The sequence below is a fragment of the Haliotis cracherodii genome, unplaced genomic scaffold, assembly GCF_022045235.1.
Source record: "Haliotis cracherodii isolate W230 unplaced genomic scaffold, xgHalCrac1.p SCAF_21, whole genome shotgun sequence".
Classification (NCBI taxonomy): domain Eukaryota; kingdom Metazoa; phylum Mollusca; class Gastropoda; order Lepetellida; family Haliotidae; genus Haliotis; species Haliotis cracherodii.
Window position 1 is genome coordinate 12,004,934 of NW_027266277.1, and position 23,523 is coordinate 12,028,456.

The 23,523-nt window shown below is 40.6% G+C and overlaps 1 protein-coding gene, 1 non-coding gene and 1 pseudogene across 2 annotated transcripts; 1 reads left to right on the forward strand and 2 right to left on the reverse strand.

Moving 5' to 3' along the window:
• Nucleotides 1-16,767: 16,767 nt before the first annotated feature.
• Trnal-uaa (transfer RNA leucine (anticodon UAA)) lies at nt 16,768-16,849 on the reverse strand. Its single transcript has one exon. It is a non-coding gene; the product is annotated as a tRNA-Leu (tRNA).
• A 550-nt stretch (nt 16,850-17,399) lies between these two features.
• LOC139470973 (uncharacterized) lies at nt 17,400-20,042 on the forward strand. The gene is made up of 3 exons (XM_071253292.1): nt 17,400-17,457; nt 18,133-18,261; nt 18,749-20,042. Exons 1-3 carry the CDS (start codon nt 17,400-17,402, stop codon nt 20,020-20,022), a joined length of 1,461 nt encoding a protein of 486 aa, XP_071109393.1. The 3' UTR covers nt 20,023-20,042.
• Nucleotides 20,043-21,194: 1,152 nt separating this feature from the next.
• Nucleotides 21,195-23,258, reverse strand: LOC139470929 (uncharacterized; annotated as a pseudogene).
• Between the last annotated feature and the right edge of the window lie 265 nt (nt 23,259-23,523).

The window sequence follows — 23,523 nt, forward strand, 5'->3', positions numbered from 1 at the left end:
AATATACCTGTCCTATATAATTATTTCTGGCTGTCAGCATAAACCACCAAATTTACAATCTTTCAACTTTCACAAAAATAATATTCTAATAAGAGCCCCCTATTTCTAATTTTGAGTGTGTCCTGGGCGCTTATTACATTGAATACGGTAACTTAGATTGTTAGTGGCTGTACCCTTTATGGGGGTTGAGGTAATGTAAAATGATTGTCCCCCAGAGAGGCTATGTAAGACCACGTCATTGGAAGCATTTTTTTCTGCCACATTTTTAATCGTAGAATATGTGTTCATTTCACTTTGGCTAAATTTGACATAAATTTGACAATAATCGCAAACAACAGAAGGGATGATGTAAATCGGGGTGGGGTCAATGCAGGTAGCAAAGGTACTGTAAGTCCCCATGGACCCTAGGAGGATGCTCTACAACAGCTGCTGGCGATCTATAGACCTCTTTTATTATGTATTGGTACATATAGTGATATTTTTTTATAGTTTTATGCTAGTTTTAAATATTAATCTGTGATATTCTAGTTATTTTTCTGTCTATCTATGACAGGTTTTTATTTAATTTAAATATATTTATTCTTAACGTATAACTTCTCGTCACGATATGGCTGAAATATTGCCAATGTGATGTTAAATAATAAATATTAACTCACTCACTCACTGTATCCCAACTGTGTAGATTGATGCCCATGATGTCAGTCACTGGATTGTCTGGTCCAGACTCTTTTTATCTGCTAACCCCTGTCATATATCTGGAATATTGCTGATTGTGGCGTTAAACAACAGACAAAGAGGTGGTCATCCAGAACAGACTTCCACCCATGTGCCCCCTTCAAAAGTTACATATGTATGCATTGCTGCTCAATCCTTTTAATTATATATATTTTGAGGGGTGGATACAGGCAGAAATCTTACCGAACCGCCTACTGAAGAAGGAAAACGGGCGACTGAAGGCAAATTTAAGTCAGATACAAGATGTCCACAGCAGCGACAATATCTACATCAGCAGCGCAACATCTACAGCAACGGCAACATCAACAGATTCAGCGACAGTGATGGCAGTAATGGCAGCCACTTCAGTCACGCTGGTGTGCCAGATGGTGCCATCTGTGAGTATGCAACATTCAACTAGTTAATATTATTGGCAGTTTGACCCGTGAAGATCCAGGTTAGAATATATCTTAACCAACCCATGTTTGCCGTAACAGGTGACTATGCTTCTCGTAAGAGGCGACTAACGGGATCAGGTTGTCAGTCTCGCTGACTTGGTTGATGCATATCATCGTATCTGAAATGCATGGATTGATGCTCATGATGTCAGTCACTGGATTTATTTCGCTACAGACCACTGTCATATAGCTGGAATATAGCTGAGAGTGTCATTAAACAAACAAAGAAACAAATAACTCCAATGTGCTGTCATCCGTTCATGAAATAACCGATGTCTGACAATAGTATGTTAGGCTGCGCCATTGTCTCATACGGGGGAATGGGTGGCCCAGTCATCCAAGGCGCCGCAATTCGATCTCAATTCGCTGTGCAGAGTTCCTTAGGCACACCATAATGTGTGTTCGAATCCCGGTTCGCCACGATTTTGTTTCAAGGTTCTCAGTGCTATGCTTGTGGGTTTCACTAAAGTGGTAAATGTCTGAGACCTGATAACGCTGTTTTTTTGTTGCATGTTGTCACAGTTTTAGTTCTAACGTTTGGAAAGGGAGGTAATCAACACATCCACCAAATCTATGCTGGAAAGCCTGGTGGTTAAACTGCTGGCTTGTCACACAACATGTGTTATGTTATCCATGCTTTGAGCCCAAATTGTGTCCCCCACCCTGTTTTTGATGGAGTAATCCTATACAGGCACAACACCCCACCCCACTCACTCGATCACCCCAGCCGTGAAGATTCCGGGGAAAAATAGGTCTTCAGCAACCCATGCTTGCCGTAAAAGGTGACTATGCTTGTCGTAAAAGGCGACTAACGGGATCGGGTGGTCAGGCTCTCTGACTTGGTTGATGCATGTCATCGATCCCAATTGCGAGGATCGATGTTCATGATATTTATCACTGGGTTGTCTGGTCCAGACTGAATTATTTACAGACCTCCGTCATATAGCTGAGATATTGCTGAGTGCGACGTTAAACAAAAAACCAACCAACCAACCAACCAACCACACGATCACCCACATTTTGCCCAGTGAAAATCCAGGCCAGAATTGGTCTTCTGCATCCCATGCCTGTAGAAAGAAGGATCAGATGGTCAGACTCACTGACTTTGTTGATGCATGTCATGGTATTCCAATAGCGGAGATCAGTTCTAAGGATGTCACTAACTGGATTGCCTGGTCCAGACCTGATTATCCACAGATCACTGCCAAATATTTGGAATATTGCTGAGTTGGGCGTTAAATAACAGACAAAAAACCTGCCAAATTGCCCAATATGGCTACTACTTCTTCTGCATGAGTGAGTGAGAATGTTTTTTTGCCGCGTTTAGCAATATTCTGGCAATATCACACCGGTGGAGACCGGAAAATGGGCTTCACACATTGTACCCGTGTGCAATTGAACCTGGTCTTTGGCGTGATGAGCCGACGTTTTGTCCACTAGGCTACCACCCCGCCCCACAATAACTACTACATGATCTCGATGACGCAGCGCAAAATAGGTAACCCAGTGCCTTATTCTTGTCGAGTAAAACATGAACAGGCCACAATGTGTGAATGTGGCCGCATTGATCAATCTACCATCCTATCGACCACTGTCACTGACCACTGACAGCTTGTCAGACAAATGTCAGCTGTTACATTGCTGACTAAGGCGTTCTGCGACATTCACTCCTTCATGTGTCTACATGCAATGGTAACTCGGCCTCCTTCAGACATCCCAGATACCTTTGAGTGTGTGTTCGAATTCTGGTTCGCACAGATTGTTTCTAGATTAATCAGCACCATACCCTTGCTCACCAAAGTGGGAAAGTTTGAGACCTGCATCACTGCTGGCTTTCCTCGAACATCAAGCTGTTCTCTGTCCACAAAGAAAATACCTCAACATTTTTATCATGAATAAACTTAAATACGATTCCTGACATGGGTACAATGTGTAAAGTCCATTTCTGGTGTCCCCTGCCGTGATATTGCCGGAATATTGCTGAAAGCGGCGTAAAACCATACTCACCCTATACATGCCTACTTTGTCTTCCTCCTATGTGTCATGAGTATTTTATGGTTGTATCTTTTTCAAAATTGTGTGGGTGAGTGAGAAGGGTTTTTACACTGGTTTCAGCACGGGGGGCAACCCTGTATCAACATGTGGAACCGAACATTTAACAGCTTATTAGGTGACCACTTTAGCCACCAGGCCAACCTGACGCCTATCAGAGATTGTTTCCCAACTTCATCTGGCAGGAATCTTTTTAATTGTATTAATTCCCATTTAATTTTTTTTTTTTTTAAAGAAATAGAATTATTAAATAAATTTTAAAACAAATGTATTGTAATTAATAAATGATCTTTATAGACTTGGTAGAAGGGAATAAGTTACCGTATTCGACATAATAAGCGCCCACGGTGTCTTTGCTAATATATTGGATTGTGAACAATCCCAATTAGCACCCCTTCCCATTGATCAATGTACACAAGACTTATTTATTCTTGTATAATACACAATCGTGTGTTATATGCACCCTAAATTATGAGCAATTAAATTCTAGAACAATATACCTGTCCTATATAATTATTTCTGGCTGTCAGCATAAACCACCATATTTACAATCTTTCAACTTTCACAAAAATAATATTCTAATAAGAGCCCCCTATTTCTAATTTTGAGTGCGCCCTGGGCGCTTATTACGTTGAATACGGTAACTTAGATTGTTAGTGGCTGTACCCTTTATGGGGGTTGAGGTAATGTAAAATGATTGTCCCCCAGAGAGGCTATGTAAGACCACGTCATTGGAAGCATTTTTTTCTGCCACATTTTTAATCGTAGAATATGCGTTCATTTCACTTTGGCTAAATTGGACATAAATTTGACAATAATCACAAACAACGGAAGGGATGATGTAAATCGGGGTGGGGTCCATGCAGATCTATAGACCTCTTTTATTATTTATTGGTACATATAGTGATATTTTTTTATGGTTGTATGCTAGTTTTAAATATTTACCTGTGATATTCTAGTTTTTTTTCTGTCTATCGATGACAGGTTTTTATTTATTTTAAATATATGTATTCTTAACGTATAACTTCTCGTGACGATATGGCTGAAATATTGCCAATGTGATGTTAAATAATAAATATTAACTCACTCACTGTATCCCAAATGGGAAGATTGATGCCCATGATGTCAGTCACTGGATTGTCTGGTCCAGACTCTTTTTATCTGCTTACCCCTGTCATATATCTGGAACATTGCTGATTGTGGCGTTAAACAACTAAGAGGTGGTCATCCAGGACAGACTTCCACCCGTATGCCCCCTTCAAAGGTTTCATATGTATGCATTGCTGCTCAAACCTTTTAATTATATATATTTTTGAGGGGTGGATACAGGCAGAAATCTTACCGAACCGCCTACTGAAGAAGGAAAACGGGCGACTGAAGGCAAATTTAAGTCAGATACAAGATGTCCACAGCAGCGACAATATCTACATCAGCAGCGCAACATCTACAGCAACGGCAACATCAACAGATTCAGCGACAGTGATGGCAGTAATGGCAGCGACATCAGCGACTTCAGTCACACTGGTGTGCCAGATGGTGCCATCTGTGAGTATGCAACATTCAACTAGTTAATATTATTGGCAGTTTGACCCGTGAAGATCCAGGTTAGAATATATCTTAAGCAACCCATGTTTGCCGTAACAGGTGACTATGCTTCTCGTAAGAGGCGACTAACGGGATCAGGTTGTCAGTCTAGCTGACTTGGTGGATGCATATCATCGTATCTGAAATGCATGGATTGATGCTCATGATGTCAGTCACTGGATTTATTTCGCTACAGACCACTGTCATATAGCTGGAATATAGCTGAGAGTGTCATTAAACAAACAAAGAAACAAATAACTCCAATGTGCTGTCATCCGTTCATGAAATAATCTGATGTCTGACAATAGTATGTTAGGCTGCGCCATTGTCTCATACGGGGGAATGGGTGGCCTTGTCATCCAAGGCGCCGCAATTCGATCACAATTTTCTGTGCAGAGTCAACACGCAGGCATGCCATAATGTGTGTTCGAATCCCGATTCGCCACGATTTTGTTTCAAGGTTCTCAGTGCTATGCTTGTGGGTTTCACCAAAGTGGTAAATGTCTGAGACCTGATAACGCTGTTTTTTTGTTGCATGTTGTCACAGTTTTAGTTCTAACGTTTGGAAAGGGAGGTAATCAACACATCCACCAAATCTATGCTGGAAAGCCTGGTGGTTAAACTGCTGGCTTGTCACACAACATGTGTTATGTAATCCATGCTTTGAGCCCAATTGTGTCCCCCACTCTGTTATTGGTGGAGTAATCCTATACAGGCACAAGACCCCACCCCACTCACTCGATCACCCCAACTGTGAAGATTCCGGGGAAAAATAGGTCTTCAGCAACCCATGTTTGCCGTAAAAGGCAACTATGCTTGTCGTACGAGATGACTAACGGGATCGGGTGGTCAGGCTCGCTGACTTGGTTGATGCAATTGCGAGGATCGATGTTCATGATATTAATCACTGGGTTGTCTGGTCCAGACTAAATTATTTACATGCCTCCGTCATATAGCTGGGATATTGCTGAGTGCAGCGTTAAACAACAAACCAACCAACCAACCAACCGCTCTATCACCCACATTTTGCCCAAATCCAGGCCAGAATTGGTCTTCTGCATCCCATGCCTGTAGAAAGAGGGATCAGATGGTCAGACTCACTGACTTTGTTGATGCATGTCATGGTATTCCAATTGCGGAGATCAGTTCTAAGGATGTCAGTAACTGGATTGCCTGGTCCAGACCTGATTATCTACAGATCACTACCAAATAGTTGGAATATTGCTGAGTTGGGCGTTAAATAACAGACAAAAAAACTGCCAAATTGCCCAATATGGCTACTACTTCTTCTGTATGAGTGAGTGAGAATGTTTTTTTGCCCCTTTGAGCAATATTCTGGCAATATCACAGCGGTGGAGACACTACGGTTATATGTTATGAGGGGTGTTTCATGTTTTATGGCTCCTACTCCTACTTGAAACACCCGCTAACACCTTCTAGCTGAACGATGATTTGGTTGTATTCAGAATCATCTTTTCGGGTAGTTTTGGGAGAGCGTCTTTTGTCAGGGAATTGTTTGAATGACTTTGAAACAGGAAATCCTTTCTTGTTGAGCGTGTCAGATCTCACTGGTATGTCTGAAGAAGTATCATATCATATTACAGTACATTTGGTTGAATAGCCAACTCAACAAAATATTTTGGATAGTATTCTTGATACTAGGAGTTAAAGGTGGATATTCCTAATCATGTGCGGTGCAGTGGTAGGATGTTGGCAGTATCAGTCTACCACCAGGATGGATGTTGAACAGAACTAAGTGACAAGGTAAGTTTAAACTTATTTGATGGTTTTGAAAGTATGAGGTTCACTTATGACCGACTGTTCCAAACAACTTTCTCAAGACATTCGGAACTCCCAGCCTTTCTTTTCCTTTATGGAACACCCCTGTGTGAAATTCAATTCTAATATTTGTTTCTGATGTGTATGAAATGACATCTGATCACATCTGGATGTGTACAGGTAGTCTTGCCTAAGCTGGAGACAGCACCCATCTGCCACACTTGTCTGCCACACCTGTCGGGACCGCCTCCGTGGTCTGGTGGTAGAGCGTCCGCCCGGAGAGCGGAAGGTCCGGGGTTCAATCCCCGGCCGCGTCATACCAAAAGACGTTAAAAGATGGTACTTGTTGTTATCCTGTCTGGCGCTCGGCATTAAGGGGTTAAAGCAAGGAATGGTCGGCTTGGAGTCAGTATACTGTGTCTGAGTGGGATATTCATGTTAAACTGCGGCATGGTATCTCAGTGGGAGAGCACTATAATACTGGTATTAGTCCGGACACACAGACACACACACACATACACACACGCACACACATGCATGCACATTGCTATATAAGTGCAATTATCTTGGACTTGACGTTAAACCCAATTTCACCTCACCTCACCACACCTGTCGGCCACACCCATGTCTACCACACACATCAGTGAGTATATGAAGGCTCGGGTGCTGCAGTTAGCTGGTTACTTTATATGCACAATGAAGACATGAAACATCTAGAGACGCCACTATATTGCACTACAGCCTTAGATAATATAGCTGCAAACAGCTCAGGCTCATTGTCAAGCTCATTGTCAGGCTCAATGATTTCTCATAGCAATAAGTCATTTAGTTGACTCCACTTTATAAATACAGTGCACATGTGTATGATATAGTGTAATTAAGAATTTGCTATTTCACTGGTCCGTTTTCATGAAATTGTTTATAGAGTGCTGACGTCATTTTCATCAACATCAAACACATCTCAGGAGGATCATAAGGGACACTTTCTTGTCAATAGAATCCAACAAGTGACCAAGCTAGAGGCTGCGTCAATGTGACTTGAAGGCGATTTGTTGATGGAGGTATGAGAAAATGGATGTTGACATTTGGCACGTCCTCAGGGATAATGGGGCTTGGTGCATTGTCTAACAATAACAACAAATGTCGGTCACTTCTTGTCAAAGAAATTGAAGCAATTAGGAAAGAAAGGACCTGTGAAGATCCTGGGTAGAATAGGTCTTCAGCAACCCATGCTTGCGTAAAAGGCAACAATGCTTGTCGTAACAGGCGACTAACTGGATCGGGTGGTCAGGCTCGCTGACTTGGTTGATGCCTGTCATTGATCCCAATTGCGTGGATCGATGCTCATGATGTTAATCACAGGATTGTCTGGTTAGTACGGAAATCTGTTCCAAGAAAATCATGGCATCATGAAAAAAAAGGTTGCAGTGTCGAAAGAGACACCTTACATGATTATATTTAACATCAGATTTCTATCCAATCATCAGTCAGGAAGTTAAGTGTATGTTAAGCAAATGCCATGACAGGTGAAAATGTAAATTTATTGATGTTTCACTGGTTCGTTTTGAGGTACATTCGTCTTTTCAACAACTAAATATGTTCGTTTCGGTGCTGGTCCCCTTTGATAAGCACCCGAAAGGAAGATGAGCATTTAGACCTGTGTGTTCCAGCTACACACAACCTGTTAACTGGTCATTGCTAGGGGAGGTTACTCTATTTGACCCATGTCACGAGCTAGGTTGCGCTCATATCCCGCCCCTTGGACAGCCATATTCAACAGGTGAGGACACGTGAGACAGAAATGGATGTAATACGATAAATATTTTAGGCTTTCACTTTTTTCTGTGTATCTGTGTTTACAAAATGATATTGTGGGTTACATATTCAATGGATTTGATGTTCATATTGATGAATTGTGGGATATATTGTACCTTTTGAAAAGTAGGTGCATCTCTTGCGACACATCACATGGCTAGGAGTTTGTGGGATTTGCAACAATCATCTCATGATATCTTTCGTGCTACTAATTTGTCAGTGGTGATATACAGACATACTGTAATGAATTTAAGTACGAGGGCATTCAAGATTGAGCCATCATAACGGTATAGCGAGACAGCGGTAGCTGTTGGTAATTGAGCTGTTGGTAGTGGGCGAATCTGCGCCCAGTAAACTGCATTGTTGACAATTTAAACATACAGTTAACTACGGTTATAACGAACACGCTTATAACGAACTGACGGATATAACAAACTTACTTTTTTGTCCCGACTATTTGCTGAAGTTATGCATATAACGAACCACGGCTACAACGAACTAAAATTAGTGGTCCCTTTGAGTTCGTTATAACCGTAGTTTACTGTATGTATTATAAATTTATATATTCCGATTTGTCAGTGTCAACCTTGACAGTTGAATTGTTAGTAGAGTTAAAGAAACCTTGTTTTGACCTGAATTTAAGGTTCAGTTACAGTAATTAATGGTTTCTATTTAGGCCATACTAACTACGTTGGACAGTTTACGAGGAATGAGATGAATTGGGTACAAACAAGGAGGTGAGGGAAATGGGATTTGACGTCCAAGATTATTGCACTTATGTAGCGAAGTACATGCACATGTGTGTGTGTGTGTGGCTGCTTGTACTAGTCCGGACTGATGCCGATTTATAGTGCTAGCTCACTGAGATACCATGGCGCAGTTTAACATGAATACCCCACTCAGACACAGTATACTGACTCCGAGCCGACCAGTCCTTGTTTTAGCCCCTTTATGCCAAGCTCCAGACAGGGTAACAAGTGCCATCTTTTAACGTCTTAAAATAGCTTAATTCGCGTGTGTGACAGGTTATGGAAGTGAAGTACAGATACTTCGTGAGGTAACATTAAATGGTCATCCCAAGCGAACGCAAAGCAAGTCTAGCAGGATATATTTCTACCAGTCCTTGTTTTAGCCCCTTGACGCTTAGCACCAGGCAGGGTAACAACAAGTACCATCTTTTAACGTGAATTTAACAAACTCCAGACCTTTTGCTCTCCAGGCAGAGGCTCTACCACTAGACCACGGAGGCGATCGTACACACAAGGAAGCAGTGAAAGTATGTGTCCCTTCTAACCTGATCGGTAGGTCGATTTGTTTATGGTGCAGTATGATGGTCCATGTCTCTATGTTAGGTGCTTATCAATGCAAGACAGGAAGGTGAAATAATAAAAAAGCAACAAAATAATTGTCTTAAATACATTATTGAAAAGCTCCATATTTGCCACTGCATATGATAAATACTGATACATAGTGTGCTTTTTGTAAGAGGCAACTAACAGGATCGGGGGGTTAGACTCGCTGACTTGGTTGATGCATGTCATCGATCTCAATTGCCGTTTGATGCTCATGATGTCAATCACTGGATTGTCTGGTCCAGAATCGATTATTTATAGACTGCCTCCATATAGCAGTAATATTGCTGAGTACGGCGTTAAACACCAAACAAACAAACAAACACTTCCACAGTATAAGATAGTTTAGTGTGTACTGTGAAGGGAATATTTTCAACAGATAATGTGATAAAATGTTCATGTCAGTGATAGTAAGTCCCTTTATTGATCATGTTGATGGAATTGTTCTTTTGACTGGGGGAGGGGGATTATATGTTGAACAAGTTAAATCATGTTGAGCGTTTTTTGGTAATTTATGTATTACGATGAATGTTGCTTGACAACACAGTATTTGGCAGAATGAAACAAAGAAGCTTCACATTAAGAAATAAAAATTGGACAATTTACATATGGTCAACTTCAGGTAAACTGGTTAGACTTCAATTATCATTATCATGTTGGAGCATATTTTGTTGTTAGACCGCAGCAGTTTACACCCTAGTAAACTATGTTTAAAACGAACATGCTTTTAAAGAACTGACGGGTAAACGAACATCTTGTTTGGTCCCGACCATTCGTTATATATATATATATATGCTGTACATTATAAGTTGTAGCAGGATCACGAGGGGTACATGGGCCTTTATGCGCCCCGCATTAGGGTTTATACCACGACCTGGCTAACTGACATGTTTTAATATGACATTGTAAAATAATTCAAATAAATTCCAAATTGATAGAAAACAGCTGCTCGAGCTGAGGTTCATGTGTCATTTTACACCCATTGGCTCGGAAACAGCATGCAGCTTTTTGCTTTGAAGCAGGTAGAAGAGATTTATTCTGCCTCTACAAAATGACCCATTTCTGGTGTCTCCCGCTGTGATATTGCTGGAATATTTCTAAAAGCGGCGTAAAACAATACTCACTCACTCACTCACTCACTCACTGTACGAAATGCACGTGCAGCCTGTAGTGCTTGTGATTTATTCCCCCGCTGAGAAATTTATTACCCTCTGAGACGGGCAGACATGGAGGTATGATTTTGCTTTTAAAGAACTGTGGTTGTTATGAACTAAAATTAGTGGTCCCTATGAGTTCATAGTTTACTGTAGTTGATATTATTTTGACTATTAATTTATATTTACCTCTTCGTGAGGTCCCATTATCATGCTGGGGAATATTTTGCTGTTAGACCGCAACAGTTTACACCTTTGATAAGCAGTAGTTATTACTTACTTGATGCAACTGTGGCTTAAAAACCTTGTCACGAATAAATGTCTTTAGACATTAAATTTTCACCAGGTTAGAAAACTTTGGATTCACAAATATTTAAATTCAAGATTCGCGTTCGCTCGTCACGCCGAAGACCCTGGTTCAATTCCTGACACGGGTACAATGTGTGAAGCCCATTTCTGGTGTCCCCCGCCGTGATATTGCTGGAATATTGCTAAAAGTGGCGTAAAACCATACTCATTCTAACTGTGACGTAACTAAGGCATTTGCCAAGGCCTGCTAAATACAATGTTTATTCCTAATACAGGATATTTACCATCCCCAAACACACTCCCGTGATAACCTCTATGTATTTACCTGACAGCTCATTACAACAAGCTGGATGTTTAAGTTGGAGATCTGACCTATTCTGTAACATTTTTAATCTTCGATCTATCAATTTCTAGATTTTAAAGTGGTTAACTTAATTGGTAACAAAATAAATGTGTCGTTATTTTCTTAAATAATATTAGCCAGACATATTGGTTTATTATACACCCTTCACATTTAACATATATGTTGCAATTCAACTCATTGCTGACGTCAAAAAGATATATCTGAATTGACTGCTACAGTAGAATTCAATGTACTCAAAAATAAATAACAGGATTGATTTCAATCTCATTAAAATCAGACCATAGTTCACGCTACCGCTAAATAAAGATCTGAAGACATCCCATTAGCGGTCAAGTCAGAACAACCTTTCATCCGACCAATCAGAGCATCGCTTACCAGATTATGAAAGTGACAGTCGGAATGTGATTTCTAATCATGCAACCTCGAAAACTTTATTCCCAACGATAGTGACGGGTTTAACAACTGAATCCATACAATCTATTAGCCTTTCCAGAATGTTCTTTTGTTCAGGTTTCAAATTTGTAATCGAGAATTTGTCAAAATATGTTTCGCAGTGCAGTTGCCAATTTGAAATTAGTGCCGTAAAGCACGAGAAAGCTGCCTTCTGACTGGTCATTCCATTGGTCGGTCAAAGTTCGCGCAAGGTCGGTCTGACGTGACCTGTAATGGGATGTCATCAGATCTTTGTTTAGCGGTAGCGAGAACTAAGATCTGATATAAATGAGATTGGTTCGATTTCAATATGTGATGGGTGTTTCAAATCAACTGTTTTATCTATTACAAAACACATTGAAAAATCTGCCCTTGTATTCCTGCAAACTAAAATAATGCTTTAAACTTTGTTAATTCTCCTGTAGAAGAAAAACATTGTTTGAATTTTAGAATTTATAGCAACAGTTGAATTCAATGCACACTCTAAAATACATAATAAGAGAATTAATTCAAGGAGTTCATTATCAATATGTCAGACATCCTAACATATAATAAAAACTAATATGGAGAAAGATCCTTGGTGATACATAGAGGTTATCATATACATAGTGTTTATTCATAATACAGGATATTTACCATCCCTAAACACACAACCGTGATAACCTCTTTATCATATAATGTCACTCTTCGATTCTGTGCTTGAAAATCGCTTCCCCTCACTCACAAACATTACCTAAACAGTGCGAGTTTTGCGAGTTTTCCTGGAATGCACGCATTAATATTTATTACGTCACAGGGTAAGTGATGTGTCAGTCGGACAGTGACAGTAGCCAATATAGTCCCAACTGAAATCTGTTTCTTATACAGTTGCAAAGCAACATATATGCTAAACAACAATTGTTTTTACTTGCCTTTCGCGGCAATCCATCGGTCTGTCCGCTAGAGTAACTGCCCTTTGTCAAAGGGAGCTAATCTAACCCTAGTCTATGAGACGTCACGGCCACGTTCAGACGTTGTTGACAGTTGGCCTGTTCTGTCATAACGTTAAGAAGTTCAGTCAGGTGTACACACAGCGCCAAAACGAAACAAGGTAACAATTCAAACTTATTTCGGCCAAATCCCACTATTTTAATTTGTAGAAAAGGTTTCAAGCCACAGAGGTCTACAAGCATAGATATGGCTACTGATCCCGCCTGGCTAGGTTTAGTGCCCTCGCAAAATTGTTTCGAAATTTATATCTCCAAAGTTGCCAAAACTTATAAAATGCCTTAGTTACGTTGCAGTTCGATACTGATTTTCACTATATAAGACTATTTTTTTTATAATTGTAGCAATTATCCCTGTAGTTAATCCAGATTCATGATGGTTAAATCTGACTCGATCGCCGATTGACAAGAGCGATGCCATGTTTGTTTATAAACACTGAAAGTAGTCCCTACTTGACCTTTGATATTTGCATCTCTATCCGCATATGACCCCAGCGGATATCGTTTTTATCCTTTGGCTTTATCCTGCCGAGAAATCTACCCATTATATGATAAATTGGAATTATCTGTCCATGTATATCCTACAACCTAAAATACGGCTGTATTCTTTAACTAACATGATTAAGTTTCAGGAAGACTTGCTTGTCTTCATTTTTCAGAATCGATGGTTACAGTTGAATTCAATGCATGGACACAATTAATTATGTAAGTACAGCATGTCTTTATGTTATTAGAAAATACAGATTGTTTACTGGCTGCTGTCATGGCTTCAATTTTGCAGAGTTGTTGACAATACCAATCACTGGATTGTCTGGCCTAGATTTGATTATTTAATGGCTGCCTTCACATGGCTGCAATATTGCTGTGTTTGGCATTAAACAATAGGAACAATACAGGAGGCTGAATCTTCAAGATTTGTAATTGTTCCTCGATGACATGGATGGTTGATCACAATACCAATCACTGGATTGTTGGCCCAGATTATTGAATGGCTGACATCACATGGCTGGAAATTTGACTTATAATGTAAGACTGTTACAGTAGAAGGCTGAGGTAAACCTTGTGTTGTGTTAATATGAACTCTTGAAGTGGTTGGAGATGAACGATGGATCATAAATTTCAGAATCAACTCAATGCACACTCTAAAATACACAATAATAGAATGAAATGAAATTGTTCACTGTCAAGTGAGTGTTGTTTTACGCCGCATTTAACAATATTCCAGGTCTATCACAGCAGGGGACTTCAGAAATGGGCTTCGCATATTGCACCCTTGAAGGGAATTGAACCCATACTGTGAAGAACAAACGCTTTAAACAGTAGGCTACCCTACTGCCCATGTTGTCGTAAAAGGCGACTAACGGGATCGGGTGGTCAGGCTCGCTGACTTTGTTGATGCATGTCATCGATCCCAATTGCGTGGATCGATGCTGATGATATTAATCACTGGATTGTCTGGTCCAGACACGATTATTTACAGACCGCCGTCATATAGCTGGAATATTGCGGAGTGCGGCGTTAAACAAAAAACCAACCAACAACCTACTGTCCATGTTTTTTCACATCCTAACCGGTTGTTAAAAATAATATGGAGACAAATGCATGGTGTCAGTGATCTCCTTCATCCTCACATATTTCAGCTTCAGAAAGACTTTGTCTTTGAATTAAATGCATCCTCTTACACCACTTTTAGCAATATTCCAGCAATATCACAGCAGGGGACATAAGAAATGGGCTTCACACATTGTACCCATGTGGAGAATCCAACCCGGATCTTTGGCATGAGGAATGAACGCTTTAACCTCCCGGCTACCCTACCACCCCTGCACTCTCTAAAATACACAATAACAGAATTAAATAAAAGTGTTCACTGTCAAGGGTGTGTGATTTTCTGGTCCATACTTTATTTACAGGCTGCCATCATATAGCTGCAGTATTGCTGAGTGGCATAATATGTTTTGTTTTGTTTGTTGATTAACGCCGCACTCAGCAATATTCCAGCTATATGACAGCTGTCTCTGATTGATATCATGAGCATCGATCCTCGCAATTGGGATAAGATGACATGCTGATATCAACCAAGTCACTTCCTACATTTTGGAGTGTGTTTGAATATTTAAGTGGCTGCCATCATCTAGCAGCAATATTGCAGACTGCAGAGTATGGCATAACACAATGAAACAGGATGCTGAATGTTGAAGTGGGAGATTTGACCTATAATGTAAGATTGTTACAGTAGAGGCTGAAGAAAACTGTTGTGTCAATGTGTTCTATTGATCTCAATGTGATGGGAAATTAATGATGGATCGAACACGTATATAGAAAGGATAAGCAGCCTTCTCTTATTGTCTGCTCTGATGTGAGACGCGCTAATTGTCACAGCAGGGGGTCATCGGTCGGCCGGCCGGCCTATGCGTGCAAGGCATCTTGGGTAATTCACTATCGCTAGACAACAGAGAGAAGACATAGAGAGAAACTATTGACATTTTTAATATGTCCAAAATAAAATTAAAAATGAATTCTCATCCCTTTCATTCATCTCCCATGTTGTCTTCATATATTTTAGGTTTAGTCCCAATATTATCACCCAAGAAAACATTTTCAATAAAAGCTCCCCTATGTTTGTAAACATTTGGATGATAAACAGTAAATTAATAACATTGTGGCCTTGATTAAGCATAATAAAACCCTGAGAATGTTGTCATTTGTCCTTATTTTTATGAATAATTTTCAGAGTAAATATCACACACACACACACCCACACACACGCACTGAAAATATGCATTAGTACTCTCACCTTTCAAATCGCATCGTTTGTGTTTTTGGACTACATGACCCCTGAACCCTGATACGGACAAATACTGTTTCATGCATATTGGACACTGGTAGCCGTACGTCTTTGGTGTAGGTTTCGCCGAGGTGTCCGTCTCTGTCTTCGGTCGTTTGGAAGAATTACTTTCGTCCTCAGACCATGAATCAGAGCTGAAATCTAATTCATACTCCGTCCATTCACACAACATTTCTGATAAATCAACATCGGAATCGTCCCAATACAAATAATCTGACATCGTGTTCGCAGCGTAATTGAAATAAGAATGACTGACAAACACATAGTAGGCATATATAACAGTCGTGTTTTTATTACATACGTGATAAAAACGGCAATACATCTGCGGAACATGTGAAATGTACATGCACATGGCGTTCTCGTGTAGTAAAATTCTGACACGCGCTATTATCCGGAAGTTTGGGTAACTAAGGAAGTCGTTAAAGTAGGCATTGCGCAAGCGCCAGATGACCAACGTTCAACCACTCTCGCCTCACGGCAGGGGGTCTTTCACATGTGTTGTCCATCGGCTTGGCCCGATTGCGCGGCGCACATCGCTGCAGGCTTTCCTATCCTTTGTATATACGTCCGTGATAAAACACACTGAGTGGATTGTCTTGATCTCAGACTTTGTGGAAACCAAGGGGAACATGTGGTCAAGAGTGTGACTGTAGTCGCCCTCCATATTCTTTTGCAATATCTCCTATCCATGCACACCTAACGTTGTAGATTTGTGGTAAATGTTGGGTGTGCTCCCGGAAAGACAGCCACAGGCACCCGTGTAAACGAGGTTGCTGGCATGGCATTCTCGGGGTAGATAATAAGTGCCACACTGTATAGCTTGGGTATCTTTCTAGCACAAGGTCTCATATTCCCCACGTACGTTGACCATGATGTCGCAAGTCTGCATGTGGTTAGCGGAAAACAGTTGTAAAAGAATGCGCCACCGGCAGGATTCGAACCTGCGCGGGTAGAACCCAATAGATTTTAAGTCTATCGCCTTAACCACTCGGCCACGGCGGCTTCCTGATTTAATTGGGATAATTTATTTGGTAGTCTACTTACTAGGGGCTGAAAGAAAAAAGTCGATAGTTGGTTTCCATATGCAGGTCCGGGTTACCCCGAAAACGAGCTATGATAGATGAAATGAGGGGTAGACTGCAGTATTTGGGTCCCCACTTCGGAAGGAACGTTTTTACGTGTTTGCGGAAGTTGTCGAATGAAAAACGTTCCACGCATGCGCAGTTCGTTATTTACGGTCGAAGCGAGAGGATTTGTTGGCCGCCATTTTTCTACCGAACGCTGTCTGCAGTTCAGTATTTTCTTACACAGACAACACACGGGGGGTACAAGGGGGGTTTGTCCCCCCTTGTCGAAATATTAAAGTAAAAATTGGGGTTACACACCCCTTTTTTCAAATAAATCGCACGACGGTAAGTTCATTCTGTTACTTGAACAATAGAGGGCTCCGAGCGTTTTCCGATTACCCACAATGCATCGCCGGCGGCCATGACGATAGGCTGTTTTGTAAACACGCTCGGGTTGTTAATGGTCAGTCATCCAACACGTGAAAATGCCGACTACTTGCGCTATTGTCAATTGTCATAACCGATCTGGTAGAGACCAAAAGAACTTTTATCGGCAACAATGCAGTTTACCGGGCGCAGCCCAAGCTCTACCATCCGCTCAATTACCGCGCTATAGTGCCATCGCTGTCTCGTTATACCGTTACCGTGCCTCACGCTCTGGTGTCTCTCGCTTCACGATCCAACACCCGTTTTCGATCTTAGGGAAACTTACACATCTTTACAATCAAACACCCCTTTTCGGTCTTAGGGAAACTTACACGTCTTTACGATCCAACACCCGTTTATCGGTCTTAGGGAAACTTACACGTCTCTACGATCCAACACCCGTTTTCGGTCATTAGGATTAGCCTGCTTTGGGCAAGGGTGAGCCATAAATTCTTACCTTCACAAGCGTTAATCCTTTTAATCCCATTGGTCGGTCATGCTGACAAAAACAATTGCGGGTGTGGTTTCAAGAAAAGATGAATGGGAGCGCGGACCGTGACGTCATACGCATGCGCAATTCATTGTTTACTGATTACGCGTGCATGTCAATGGGGATTCTAATGACCCGTTGAACGAGCACTGATTACTTGTGATAGCGCCTGTGGTCAAGTGGTAGAGCGTCGGCTAATTAACGCATTAATTAGAAGAACCGGTGAGCCGGCGAAGCGCGTTCGAGCCCCGACAGCGCTGAATTGGATCTGAAAAAGTGCGCCCGGTAAAGTGCACGACTCCCCTTTTATCGGATCCCAAAGGTAATTTGTCATCAAGGCGAGGACACACAGAGGAAAAGCGAGCGGCGGAGACGGTTGGCGGCTATCAACAGGTCCGATATGAAAACGTGTTCCGACCACTTCCTTTCGGGTATGATTTTTTTATTTCACAGTTTAGTTTAAAATGGTGTAAGATTTTGTCAGAGAGAAGTAAACACCTCACGTGTGTATTACTGCTATCGTAGTAATCACTGGCCGAAGTAAATAATGGCTTTAGTTGACCAGTGATATATCTCAGCAGGAGGGGTGTATATCTATACATATACAGTCCATGCACATGCATTTCTCTCTCATGCAGATGATAGGTTGGTAGATGGCATGTAGATTGCAATGACCTGATGACACTCCTCCAGTCATTCCACTAATTTATGCATATTTCCGGAGAGTTGATTTTTTAACTCTGCATATATATATTATATGTATGTATATGTTAATGTTATATAAAAATATTTATATATATATATATGTATCCATCCTGCTTTATCCTAATTTATATACATATTTCCGGAGAGTTGAAATTTTAACTTTTGATTTTTTAACTTTTGCATATATATATTCATCATGCTTTTTAATTTCAGGTAAACCACATTTGTATGATGAAACAAATCCAGACTATGTACCGAGCTTCAACCTGGGGTACGATTCTGTGAAATTACCAGAGGTATCAGCTGTCAGGCATGAACGATTGCAGAAGAGGAAAGAATCAATAAAAGCTACTGAAGCTGCAATGAGCCTTTTGGAATTAAATGCATCATTTGCTTTCCATACAGGCGCAGGTGTGTGTGGACCTCTGCCGGAGACTGACTGTGTTGATACAAATACAGAAATATCTGACACAGAGAAGTTAAAATTTGCAAATATAAAAAATTTGGAATTGAAGGATGAAAATGGGAATCTTCGGGAGGAAAATGAGTGTTTGAAAAATATTGTGCATAAAATGAAGGCTAACATGCCTGAAGATTTTGAAAATGACAATGACAAAGTGAAGTATTACACCGGTTTGCCTAGCTTTCTTACCCTCATGTTACTGTTTAACCTCATTTCCCCTGAAATGAGTGAAAACAAGAATTCATCACTGAACAGATTTCAGAAACTGAATATTACACTTATGCGGCTTCGACTTAACCTACCGATTACAGATCTCAGTTACAGATTTGGTGTGTCAAGGGCAACAGTGTCAAAGACATTTTTGGAAACTTTAAACATGATGTACCGGTCACTCCAGTTTTTAGTGAGATGGCCAGACAGAGATGAACTGCATGAAACAATGCCAATGGTTTTCAGAAAGTATTTTGGTCGAGGTATAACATGCATTATTGACTGTTTTGAAATTTTCATTGACAGGCCTTCTAACATGACGGCAAGAGCTCAGACATGGTCAAACGACAAGCACCACAATACAGCTAAATACTTGATAGGGATCACACCTCAGGGGGCAGTTAGCTTCATATCTGAAGGCTGGGGCGGAAGAGTGAGTGATAAACACGTAACAGCTAACTCTAAATTCCTTGATAACCTAATTAATGGTGATGTGATACTGGCTGACAGAGGATTTGAAATTCAGGATTTAGTGGCTCTTGTTGGAGCAAAAGTCAAATATCCTGCATTCATGAGAGGAAAGCAACAGCTTAGTGCGACTGAAGTGGAGTACACGAGAAAAATAGCTAATGTTCGCATTCATGTGGAACGTGTTATAGGAACTGTTCGACAGAAATTTATGATTCTTGGTGCAACATGTCCAATCGACTATCTTATAACAAAATCTACTGATGATTGTCCAATCTTAGACGAAATTGTGTTTGTGTGTTGTGCTCTCACAAATTTATGCCCCTCGGTTGTACCATTTGACTAAGGATTGTCAATGTAAACAGATTTTACAGAGGAATTAAATGGTTTGATGATATTTCTAGATTGTTTTATTTAGTGCATGATATGTACTTATAAAAAAAAACATGTCTGCAGTTTATTGTCATAGCAACTGATTTACTGCACCCATTGTCTGAAGAACATTTAATTGCAAAGGCTCATTACCCTGCAGCCATGACATCTATATGCCGTGAAACACTTAATTGCTGTTATTTATAAGATGCTAATCCTAGCTGTTATTTATAAGATGCTAATCCTATTTGTCAATCCCCATTGTTGTGTACATCGACATCTGCCATCCTGAACAAGATCTGCAAGTATGTCAATGATGAATTACTGTTTACATTTATATTTATTACTTACAAAATGTCAGATGACCTTGGCTATATAAGCCTTGGTCCAGAGAGATTGAGAAGAAAAAAGAACGGTCTTACCCTTAGCCTAGATAGGGTTAGGCTGGGTGCTCCAGGGCACCTACACCACTACCACTATGTGCTGACCTGGCACATAGTGTCTTTGGTATGTATATATCTACATGTTTAAGGTAAAACTGTATATACCGCAAGCCATCGTCTCCAAGTTGTCACTTCCTACAGGAACCATACGGCGGTCCCTCGCATATACGAGTATGCAAATTATTCATTAATCAACGTCGTTGTTATTATACCAAACTAAAATATTTAAGCGTGGATAACCCAAGCTGCACTGACGAGCCCTGGGAGGGCGAAACATGTTTGATAAGGGAAAATGTCTAATAATAGCATAAACATAAACTACTATGAATTTTGTTATGAAGTATTTGTGTTACTCTGCACATTCAATAAAAATGGTCAAGAATGTGATTCTATCTTATGAACATGTTTCGCCTTCCCAAGGCTCATCAGTGCAGCTTGGGTTTCCCATCAAATAACTTTGTTGAGAAAACTGCAGACGTGTTTGGGGGTTGGTTGTTTACAAATCTAGAGGAATTTTTTATATAAAAAAAAAATTCCCATATAAAAAATTCCCTGAGTTCTTTTTCACACAAATTTACAAATGTTCAAACACCAAGGACGAGAGAAGCAAATGTCTCAATGATTTTATTTCTTCAAAGTTTTCAGAAAATTTAGCTCCTGGCAGTCAGGACAAAACCACTCAGCCACTGGTGTCTTCTTCAGCTTCATACAAGTCAAATGGAACCACTCGAATGGTTGGTTGGGGCAGTCAGTAGAATCACAGGCTATCATCCGCCCATGTTTTGCTCCACCACATATACAATACAGACTTAGGTTTTCATCAGTAGTTTCCAAATTTCCAACAGGGCCATGGTGACTTGAGGATCTAACTGTTTCTGTATTTACTGATGCAGTAGAGCTGGATGCTTGGAGAACCTTTTCACCTTTTTTCAGGGTTTTACCTTGTTTCCTTGATTTCCTAGTGGATTTCACCTCCTTCATAGTATTGGGTCTGTCAGTGTTTGAAGTGCTGGCTGTCAATTCCTTCATCACTGTCCTTGAACTGTAGTGTTTAGAAACAAGTTCTGGCATGACCACAGTGGCAAAGAATCTAGCCGACTTGTCAACAATGTCACTCCAAGTTTCAGGACATGGTTCAATATGGTTCAATCCTTTCCACGAACATATCTTCACGGGTCCACATAATAAAGTCACAATAATCAGCATCTGAAAGATATAGCTGTGTTTGGATTTGGTAAAAATAATCATGTTTTCTTCTCAGCTGAAAACCACTGGCAGTGTTTTCCAAACAGCATCCTTTCCCAGCTCGAACATTCTCATCCCGCATGCAAAAGGAACACTTTATCTCCAGACATCCTCTCCCACAGCAATGACATTCAACCAAACCATCAGGTGAAGCTCCCATATGCAGATACGCTGACTTGAGGAAAAGACCACAGGTTTCAGACTTCCAGTTTGTATGGTTTGGAGCAGTCTCTCCCTGATACTTGTTCCGTGCTGTTTCCTCATGTTTGCAACCCCATTCAGTTGCTGCACTGGAGAACTTGCATTCCGTCGGATAGCAAATTGATTTCCGTAAACTCATTGATGGATTCTCACATGATGTTGAACAGACCGCTTTAACTCTTGATGCTGTTATTCTACCAGTTCTCATTCGATGCCAAAGCTTAGAATCTGCTTGATCTCTAGTTTCGCTTTCAACATTATAAGCTTCATCTTCTGTTACTGCAATTTTTGGTAACAAGGACTGACAGTGCTCGAGAATATGTTCACAGTCCATACCCACACACTTGTCATCAAACAGTTCAGTCAATACCAATGGATTTTTGGCTTGAAGGCTTTTTGGGATGTAAGCTGTGTTATATTCTCTGTTCACAGACAAACAGGAAGGCATGTCAGGTTTGATGGCGTTGAAGAAAAGGTCTATTCTTGATTTATTTATTTCAGTTGGTTTCTTTACAGATGTCCTTTCATGGCTGGCAATTTTCAGATCTAAGTTTTCCAGTGTTTGAACTTGGCTAATTTTCTTATCAAGTTGTTTTTTTCGGAGTTTTAGATGATGTAAAGTCAATTCCAAGAAGAGGGGAATAGTTGACTGAAGTGCGTGACGTCGGCAACATCCAGTATGCAGGGGCTTGTGTCACTGTACTGGCTTCTCTTAGTCTAACTGTGGCTTCAATGTAGAATAGCACAGAAGCAACATGAGAACAACTTTCTCCAAGTCCAGCTTTGCAATCACAATGTGCAGAAATTATTTTAGACTGGTCATCAATAATTATCCATGGATGGAGACTGGGATCTGATAACTTTTGCGAATGCATGACTCTTGCTTTTATCACCTTCCTCGGATTTTCACTTGCACTGTAGATGTAAACACCAACATCCCTCACCCACCCACAGATAAAACGATCGTAAGCATCTAAACTCTTGTAATTTTGAAAGTCTTTCAGCGTGTAGAAGGGACTGGGATGGAAAATCAGATAATTTACCAGGTCCGGGTAAGTCAGTTCGGGAAACAAGCTGTGATCTCTACTCCATTCTTTTTCATCAATCTGGTAAGGGTCCTGTTTACCGATAAATGCAATCTTTTCCAAATACCTTGCATGTGCTTGTTTGTTTAAGGACTCCACATACTTCTCCATGACGTACGATATCTTGATAGTCACCAAAAACAGTTGCTCAAAGCATTCACAGTGCGTTTTCAACAATATTTGCTTGGATTAGATAATGGCAGCCGATAGCAGACAGTAACGCGAGCCTACCAACATGTCGCGCCGCACAGGCTTGTGGGTAATGTTACTATATTTAGCCCAAAGGACGGAGCCCTCTATATATTTTGTTGGACGGACAGCACAGCGGGGTTCAAGGCAGGTACAACCCCACCTTTATATTTTGAAAGAAAAATACAGGGGGTAAAGGGGAAGGATCCCCCTTTTTCAAATAAATCGCACTATGGTATAACTTCATTCATTAAAGCATGTGAATTTTCATAGGAAAATGATCATCGATAGATACTTTCTCATTCAAACAAA